At 32.5% G+C, this 10186-nt stretch overlaps 1 protein-coding gene across 1 annotated transcript; it reads right to left on the bottom strand.

Annotated features, from left to right (window-relative positions):
- Nucleotides 1-1583: 1583 nt before the first annotated feature.
- LOC141652772 (agamous-like MADS-box protein MADS2) lies at nucleotides 1584-8999 on the bottom strand. Its single transcript, XM_074460371.1, has 8 exons — nucleotides 8577-8999; nucleotides 5141-5219; nucleotides 3447-3508; nucleotides 3147-3246; nucleotides 2816-2857; nucleotides 2468-2509; nucleotides 2103-2251; nucleotides 1584-1823 (listed from the first exon to the last, which is right to left on the bottom strand). Exons 1-8 carry the CDS (start codon nucleotides 8759-8761, stop codon nucleotides 1733-1735), a joined length of 750 nt encoding a protein of 249 aa, XP_074316472.1. The 5' UTR covers nucleotides 8762-8999; the 3' UTR covers nucleotides 1584-1732.
- Nucleotides 9000-10186: the final 1187 nt, after the last annotated feature.

Below are 10186 nucleotides of genomic sequence, written 5' to 3'. Positions count from 1 at the left end.
GCTATAACTCAGTGTAAATTCCAAATAAAGTTATGGTTAGCGGTTAAATGGGGCGGGTACGGGTTTTAGTTTCCTCCTCTTGGGACGGGTATGATTTTTAAAAGTTGTACCCGTCATGGTAATGAGGTGGCTGTCTGTAACACTCCCATCTACTAAAGTGTCTTACCAAGGCCCACCTTAGTAAATGGAAGCGCTATTATCTCGGTTGTCCGAGGTAAAGTGTATCAAATAGACCATAATAGAACGTTTATTAAAAGTACAAACCGTTTAACCAAACTCAAACGGAAAACCAAACCAAAACCGTTTACCACTCCGAAAAGAAACCAAAGGAAAAGCTAATGTTTAAGACAACAGCGGAAGCTAGCTAAAGAACATGTGTTGACTCTGTCCCGTTCACCACGGTTTTGAAAACAATAAACGGGTCGGTCAACTGCATAACCAAAATAAGAAATCACAGATATACAATCCAATACACAATCCAATCCAAACTTTAGCAACCATCCTCCAAACTCCAATAGTAACCAGTAACCGACTACACACCAAAATGTGTAGCCCTGTCGGGTTCCCATCGCAAAGGGAAACCCACACCTCCAGTGGGGACCGCAGCCTTACCATCTAAGCCTCGCTCATCGCAACGAGATAACCCAAATCATTAATGTGTACATCCCTCTATGACGGGAGCCACAAGAGGCGAACACGGGGTTGGAACCATCTCCCAAGAATGGCTCCACAATCAATCCAACAACCAAAGTAATCACAAAGCATAATCATATTACCAACAATCAATCGCAGTTACCAACTTATAATCAATTATGCAACCAAGTGAGTAGGGAAACCCTACCTTTTCGCAATCTGTTGCACTGCAGCCAATCATACAAATGCACGAGTACCACATCGTCACCTACAACAATGGTAATCCAATAATACTAATCACAACAAACGCAATCAATCACTACCCCCAATCCAACCCAAATTAAGGTTTGCATCATCTCTAAATAACAACCATAAAATAAGAAATACCAGAGACTTACTCACGCTATCGCCACGAAAACGAGATGCATTGAAAAATTCGAAAAATTTAACTAAAAACATTGAAAAACTCAACCGCCGGGAGGGGGGATCATGCATTTTGAGGCCCTTTTATGTTATGGGCCCGGTTTTAAGAACCTCTTTAAGCCCCCTTTTAGACGTGCCTGATTTTGAATGCAACTAGATTGATTTAGCCTTATTATTTTTATATAAGATCCTAAAACAACAGATTCTTTATTAATTAGTGAACCAAAATTGATCCAAATTAAAGATAAAATTAGCTTGGGACTGTTATAGTATAAAATTAATCTTGGGAAATCCACATCAACTTAAGCTTTTGGTTAAAAAGTTTTCTTAACATGGACTAATAACCCTAGCTAGGCAGCTTCGATTTGCAAACGTCATTCCAAGCAAAAGATTATTCAACAAAAACTACAAGTAGAAGAGCTCGGGGCGAGTACATTTGTGGATGATCGAGTGATGACTAATCGTACGAATATACGATACATGGAGTAGCTAATATACCAAATGTTCAAACTCCGATCCTTATGTCATTACAAAATGGGAAGTCTTGTTTTATTAATAGTCCTTAAAATTATAGGTACAATTAAAGTCATACTTATATAATTATATCTATAAATAATTTAAATTGAGCTATAAAACAACCCAAAATTTTAAGTTGAAATATATTACTCCGTATATTTTAAAGCATCCACCCTTGGTTGTTGAATGCATTCATTTGTTGGCTTGTTGTTGCACCACTTGCATCACTTGAGCTCAAAGGATGGTGATAACTGTAAAATGTAAATTTATCGAAAGTAAGTTAAATAATATCGAGGAATAAAATAAAATAATACGGAGTAATATGTACGTAGTCATTTGATATGTTATTATGAATTATATGTTGACTAGGATTCGTTCCGTAACATGAAAATATCTTGTGAGTATTTCCACATTTAGGTTATTAATCTGTGCCCTTATAACACACGTTAAAAAAACCGTTCATCCTAATCAGTTCATTAAAAATGTAAAGTAGAAGTACAATTAAAGAGGGTTTGGTAAGTTAAACTTGCCCAATTTGTGAAGGTTGGTGATTGGAGCAAAGAGGCTGGAAAAAGCCCTCAGATTGGGTAGGAATGCGACTGAATGGAATATTTTGATGTTGATCTTCGCTACTTTCCCATGTAACTCTTGAAGGGAACTGAGCGTTGCTCTCCTCCAGCTGAAAATAAAATACATAAATAACAATTATCGCAGCAAATAAAGTCGCTATTATAAAGTAGTGCTCATGATTTGATTTACCATCTCAACCAAAAATTTAAGCTGATAGTTGAAGTTCTAAAATCTATTTTATACTCTAACAACTTTCAATACTTCTTGTAAAAATTATCCTTATAGTTCCCTTTACGCAAGAAAAACGACTATAATTTATGCTTACCTTTTTAATCAAGTTTTTGTTATTTTCTACCAAAACTTGTTCCTGCACCAATAGAACATATCCATTAAGTTCCAGAAAGGCCTGAAAACTTGCATATAACATAATCTACTTCATTCCAGTTGGAGCCCTTCTGAAGCAATAAAACGAGATTTTATAATCATTTTTCAGCTAAATGTGACCATCATTGAAAAACAAGTTACCATAAGGCATAAGCTGTAACAATGCATGTACCATTGTGGTTACACTTAACCATAAAATGATCAGATATACCCGTCTAAAGCTTCAGAAGAGAAATGTCCGTTTAAAACAAGAATTCGCGACTTCCTAATTCAGATAAAATGTCCATACCCTTCTCTGTAGATCAGCCAGCTGATCAAGCATTTGATTGGTCTGAAAAAGCAAAATTCGAAATAATTGGCATAACAATTTATATTAAGACATTTATAGTAGACTAATGCATATAGTGATATACACCTTATAACAATTTACTGCTCGTCTTCCTTATGACAGTAATATCCGTCTTAAGTGTAAAACAGGTAAATCCTACCCCATATAGGTGAATGAGACAAGAGTTTACCATCATTCCCTAGGCATTCTGCTTTTTGTTCCTTCTGCTTGACCCGTTTTATTGTTTAAAATGCATATGTCCTTTTTAAACAAGGATTTGTGAACAATTTACCTTGGTGGATCTTACTTGCTTGAGAGACATTTCAAGCTGGTGTTCAAGCTGTTCTAGCTCCTTCACATTTAATGGACCTAGATCTTCACCCAGCAAATTCCTACATCAAATTTATAAGGCAAATTTACGGTCACAGACAGTTTATTAATCGAAAATTTCATTCTACTTAATCGAATTGGAATGTAATCCGATAACTCTGTAAGTTCAAAAGAACAAGGCTTTAATAATGTCGTTAACTAAGCTCTATTACCCTAATAACAATTACGCTTTAGGCCTCAATCTCCGAATCAAGAAAGTTACCTCTGAGATTGCTGAAGAACTTCTACTCTTGCCTTTAGCTTCAAATACTCCTGGTAATTAGCCTTACCTCACATCAATTGTAAGAAATCAGTTATTTGGCTAGTTCATTCTTAGAAGTATGAAAACTATTAATAATCGAAACAGTAAACCCTAATAAATAATGCGTTTAATTACAATACTACTCTAAATCCCGCGCATTTGCGCGGTACATACAGACTTTTTACTTTTTACTGTATAAAGAAAGTAAATCAGGAGAATATAAAGTTAATCAGGAGAATTAAGTAATTTAAAGAAATGTGTGTATTCAAAAAAATATTTTAATATAATGATTTCATTTTATAAATTTTCTCATATTATTGTAATAATTTTTTTCGTCACGAAATTAATTTTTTTTTTTTTTTGCTGTAAACCATCCGGTTTAATCCGAATTCGAGCCGGGTAGGACCACTAGGGCGGTAAAGCTCTCCCTCATGAGTTTTAACAATCTTTGCGTTCCCGTGGCTCGAACACGAGACCTCTCTGTTAAGCTAGAACAACCCCTTGCCAATTGATCTAAGTGCTCATGGGTTCGTCACGAAATTAATAATAACCGTTTATGGTTATGTATAATTTATAGTTTTATACCAATTTTAATTTAATTTATTTTAGTTAAAAGATTATATATTAAAGTTTAATGATGAAAGATTATTTTTTTAAAGGATAGTGATAGGGCGCCACCGGGTGACGCACAAATTGGGTGTCACCCTCTCACAACCCTTTTTAATTGAAGGGGTCCCCACTCACCCCATGTGAGAGGGTGGCGCCCAAATTGGGTGTCACCGGGTGGCGCCCTTTCATTTTCCTTTTTTAAATAAAAGATTAGTTTAATTAAAGAAAATTTAACTTCTTTCCATATTTAAGTTAGTGCATCTGGAGGGAAAACTTTTTAAAAATCCTTATTCTCTTAGTAGATAGGAGATTCTCCTTAATTATGGTAAAATTAAGTTTATACTTGCATTTGTGATAAGATTATCTTGCAAATCTTTTTCTAATAGGCTTATTAATGTGTGTTTTAGGGTACACATTAGAAAAACCGATATATAACTAAGACTGAAAATTCCCTAGCGCTCATAGGCAAGCTCGCAAACCAGACTTCCCTAATAAAAATCTCGGTAAAATCAGATAAAAATCGCAATTACGAGCTTTTTTATTTTCTATGGTGTACCCCCGAACTTTTTCATTTTTTATGGTGTACCCTTCTTTTTTCGCAAAAAAACTTTGACCGACAATAATTCTCTGTTACGAGTTCAGAGAACGGTTATTTTTTTTTTCAAACCAATTATTTCGTCAAGGCCTTCACTTTGAAAAAAAAATCGCCGCTTTTTGAACTCGTAGCCGGTAGTTATGGTTGGTCAAACATTTTTTAACGAATAAACTTTGACCGACCATAATTCCCGTCTACGAGTTGAGACGTCGGTGAATTTTTTTTCAAACGGAAGACCTCTTAAAGACGGTCAATTTGGAAAAAAAAGTTTATCGTATTCTCGAACTTGGCAGAGTTATTGATCGATCAAATTTTTTTTGCATGAAAAGAGGGGTATATCATAGAAAATGAAAAAGTTAAGGGGTACACGAGAGAATATCCCTAAATTTTTTGTATAGTAATTTAGCTCCTCCTTTCGAGACAGACGGAGTATATGTTGTAATAAATGTACCTGGGATTCATTGAGGACACCATTGGCTTCTAAAGCGCCATAGCTACATCTCTGGTACTTTTCAATTGTCTTCAGGATACTACATTCACCGCGAAAATTACTAAACGTTACAAACAATAAAAGGAAGAAGCTCATGGAATAGCCTTACACATCTCTCAACCAAAAATTATAGCTAAGTCAATATTATTAGATTCGTAACAAAAAGTACTTTCGCAAGAGTTAAGGACTGCGTATATTATAACATTTTTTAATTATGTTCGAGAATTATTTAAGAGAGAACGAGTGTTTCAGAATAAAAGTAATATATGTACACTATGGCCTCGTTTGGTTCATGTAGAAGTTGAATTCCCGTGTAAATTTGCAACTCATTGGAATACAACTCCCATATATAATTCACATGAATTGACAAAAACATGTTTGGTTGTCTTGGGGAGTTTGTTTTTCCCATTAATTACACTCCCATGTAATGTTTGTTTGAACTATGTCAATTCACCCGATTTTGATTTATAATTACCAATATAACCTCCATAATATAAGCAATACCTAATTTGTAAGGGTGGATGAGTAAATTTGGAGGAAAATGGATGAAGGGGTTTACAATTACCTAGGAGGGGGTGGGCAATCAAACTCCTACATTATGTAGAAATTGAAAACTCCCTTGAAGTTGTAAACTCCTCCGTCTTCCATTATTTTGGGTAACCAAATAAGATTCAAAAAACTCTCATGGGATTTTTGAAATCCCATAAATTGAGAGGACAATCAAACGAGGCCTATTTATTTCATTTTCATACGTTTAATTAAAATATTTCTCGAATATAATTGTGGAAATAAAGCGAACGAAGAGAGTAATTATTACGAAAAAGTAGAGAGTAATTATTTTAGTGTGAAATAACTCTGTAAGTAAACTTAGAAAAGTTAATATTGGTCAAATATTATGATCCAATGCTAAAATGGTCAAGTATATTTTACATTTACTCCCTCTGTCCCATTAAATAATTTACATTTATTTTATTTTGTAGAAGAGGAAATAAAGTAAATGTAAATTATTGACTGTGACGTCATCAAATACATTAATTAGAGTGGCTAGTAAGTTTTTAAAAAGAAGACCTTAAAATAATACTTCGAGTAACATTTATGTATGAACTTGTAAGCTTTTTTCTTTCTCTTTTAAATGATCAAGCACAAACATTTTTTAGAGGCGGTTTCTCATTAATTTATTGAGATAAACAGTTTCACAATAAATTTATATTGTTCGGAGAGTTACTCAATAAAAAAACGGATAGGAGACAATATGGATGAGAGGATAATGTAATCAATAAAGTAAAAAAATAGAGATATAAATATTAAGTAGGGCCTAAAATTGACTACTTTTCCGAATAAACTTCAACGGGCGAGAATAACACTACATTACGACTGGAATATATTTAATCCATGTTTCAGAAAGTACATGTTTTTAATCACAATTCCAATTTTTATGTTCAACAACAACATATTATTATTTTATTATTATGAAACAAACATAAAAAATGGTTAAAATAATTGTGAATTTAAAGCTAAAGAAGAAGTATGGATGGAGAGGACAATTAATTAGAAAAGACAAATACTCAAATGATTTAGGAAACACCCTAACACCCTATAGATATATGAATTACATGAAAGATTAAGGATAGCATCTCAGTCTTGGAACCTAAATAGTCAGACTTTGTCTTTAGCTCTGAAAATTGAAACACTTAACATTTTGGCAGGCATATGCATATGCATGCTGCTGCAAACACATCACATCTCTGAAATGAAATCTCAACAGTGATATTAAGTTTTTTACTCTACTAGTATGAAATAAAAGAAAAATTGTAAAATATTTAGTTACATTTTTCAATATTCTTAATGTCTTTTATTAAATTTTAATGTAATTTAGTGTGTTTGATTAAGTTAAACTCAATCACAAACTCTTATTTAAAACAGGTGTATTTGTCTTAAGGTTAAGGTTAAGACTGGTCAAGTAGTATGATTGTATGAATAAGATAAAAGTAGAATATATAGTGAAAAACAACAGATTTATCTTACACTTCGTATGTTCAAGTGGGGTGATGTTTAGCCTATTTTAAGTTTACTGAAACTCAACTTTGATTTCAATTAGCTTAATTAGTAAAATCATAAACGGTAATACTCTTGAGTTATAACCTGGGTTCAAAACTTCAAACCCCGTCACAACTTCTTATATTGATAGCTAAATGTGCCCAAAAAAAATTGACTAAAACCTAAAATAGTAACATCAGAAATTCAATGAACTTAAAATCATACAAAACAATTAATTAGGTGTGACAATGGTCTAGGATGTTTAGAGAAGCACAAAAAGTGTACGAACTCCATTTCTTATTTCTTAACCTAATTTAGCACTTCTTGCTTTTTTGAATATCAATCATATAATTAACACAAATTAATGTATTCATTTTGGCAGAAACGGATTAAAATATCACAAATTCTCGTTTAATACATGCTTACCGTCTTAACCTTAAGACGGGTCAATTGGTCAAATAAGATAGATATGACAAAAGAAAAGCTCCTAGAATTTAGCAAAATAATTGTCCATGTGGTACTATTTGATCTGTTTTACTCTTAAGATAGATATACCCGTTTTAAGAGAGTCCAATTGTTACAACATTAAGTCATCAAACAAATTTTTGTTATAATGCTTTATAAAAAGGAAAAGAGTATTAAAAAAAAAGAATCTTTAATCGGATTTCTAGCATAGAAAAATAGCACAAAATGCAAAGTAAAATTAAAAAATAATTAACAAAATTAATTATAATTCATTAGTTATATAAAAGCTAATTTGACAAAAAAAAAAAATCTTTGAAAAAAAAAATAGATCTTGAACTCTTGAAGAAGCAGCGTCCAAAACATAAAATGCAAATTACGAGAAAACTTATGAGAAAACTTAAGCTAAAATTAGTACTACTACAAACTCATTTTCATATTAAATCATACAACTCATGAGTTTTATGCAAGGTAATTCAAAAGAAATGTTTTTAAAAAGTTAATCTAGATCTTGAACAAATTAAACTCTAGGAAACACAAAATGCAAATAATCATGAATCATATTTACAAATTTTTGTATAAGATCACCTCAGACAACATAGTTTTTAACGAATTTTTCTGGTAACTTTCTTTTCACTTTAATAAGTATCGATCTTCTTATAGAAAGATCGATTAAACACAATATAAGTGTAAAACAACCTTACAGAAAGTATAAATTAAAAATCAATTAATTCAAGGTTAGTAAGAACAAACACAACAAATAATTGCTTAGTTTATATTTCTTCCGACTCAACAGATTGTTTACATTTAATTAAAATACTTTTCACAAAATAATAAAAGTGTAAACTGGCTTTCTGTTGAGTCGGAGAGAGTAATAAGATAGAGAGGAAATAAAAACCTAGAAGAGCTTGAAAATTCATAAAGTTTGCCACGATTAGAGAAGATAATTAGGGCAACTTCGGCATCACAAAGAATAGAAAGTTCATAAGCTTTCTTAAGAAGACCATTTCTTCTCTTAGCAAATGTAACTTGTCTATTAATTTTATTTTCTATTCTCTTAAGTTCAACTCTTCCTCTCCCCATATTTTTGATGAAATATTATCTTGCTTTTTTTTACTTTATTTTATTTTGTGTAGTGATCTCTTTAGGAAAGAGTTGGGTCTCCTTTTATGTTATGAGTGTGTTTGTGGGTGTGCCTTTCTATTAGGGTATGTACTATAATTGTGTATGAGTTGAGCATACTAAAAGAGATGTAGAAACATGTATTTGTAACATATTTTGAGAAAATTTTAGGATGAGAAAAGTGGAAACCCTGCTCAATAACTAACCAATCATATTCTAATTGTAGTAACCTTACTTTCTCAGGGTAAAAATCTAGCCAATCATACCTCATTGGTTATCGTATCCAAATACATATATGAGTGTATATGTATAAATGTATAATGTACAGCACTCTCGCTTAAGACGGAGGTAACCGTCTTAGCATTAACATGGGTTAAATATTATTGCCTTGAAATTAAGCTTGAAAAAACATGGTTTAAATGTAGCATGTTACAAATTACCACCACGTATTTACGTTTTTACAAATAACACCCAACCTTCACTATATATTTCCCAATTACCACCATATTTTTCTTATTTTCCGTCTTGTTAAGTGACGACTTTAGTGAAATGCCCAAATTAACTTTCTATACTTATATTACTAGGGAAAAGGTGAAAGTGGCGCAAATAGAAGAGAAGATGATGGAAAACCGACTAAGATGGTTTGACCACGTGAGAAGGAGACCTATGGACGCACCAGTTAAGAGGCTGAAGGCCTGGGGAACAGAAAAGGTTGCTAGGAGTAAAGCGAGACCAAAACAGACATGGTTGAGACTTGAGAGTGATAGAGCACGATATGAGATTTCTCGGGCTAGATGAGGGAATGGTGATGACGGAGAGGGCACAGTGGAGTGAAATGATACATGTGGATTTTTAATATTTGACGTTATTTATATATTTAATGTTTTTATTTAATTTTTAAAAATGTATTTGTTCTTTTCGGATTTATTACACCTTTTTACCAACAACTTTCTTATATATTAATACTTAGTTCACTTTTAAGGTATTCCGGAACCTTAAGTTTTACTTCGGTTTTCAAAATCGTTTTAATCTTTATCCTCGATTTAAATTCTAAGTTTGTATAAAAGAAATCCAGACTTCGATTTTAAAACCTTAAGTTTACCTTCTTTTGTATTATGTTTCACTTCCCTTTTTGTTTTTCACTTTTTATTTTCTACATTTTCGCATTTTGTGGTGTGCGTTCACCCATGAACAGTTCTAAATGATGATTTATGTCAACCGACCCCAAATCATTTTGGGATTAAGGCACTGAAGTTGTTGTGTTGTATACTTAATAGGACCCACTTATTACTCCATATATCCATTTCATTTTGTTTTCCTTAACCCTAAATCCCCAAATCAATAACCCTAAATCTCCAAATTCATATCATAAATTTCCCCAATTTA

This window comes from Silene latifolia, chromosome 4, assembly GCF_048544455.1.
Source record: "Silene latifolia isolate original U9 population chromosome 4, ASM4854445v1, whole genome shotgun sequence".
NCBI lineage: Eukaryota > Viridiplantae > Streptophyta > Magnoliopsida > Caryophyllales > Caryophyllaceae > Silene > Silene latifolia.
This window is presented reverse-complemented; position numbering and strand designations above follow the sequence as displayed.

Coding starts and splice junctions, on each gene's coding strand:
- LOC141652772 (XM_074460371.1), bottom strand. CDS start 8,761: ATGGGGAGAGGAAGAGTTGAACTTAAGAGAATAGAAAATAAAATTAAT. Junction 3,509..5,140: donor GTGTCCTCAATGAATCCCAG/GTACATTTATTA, acceptor ATGTGAGGTAAG/GCTAATTACCAGGAGTATTT. Junction 2,858..3,146: donor AGCAAGTAAGATCCACCAAG/GTAAATTGTTCA, acceptor TTGCTTTTTCAG/ACCAATCAAATGCTTGATCA.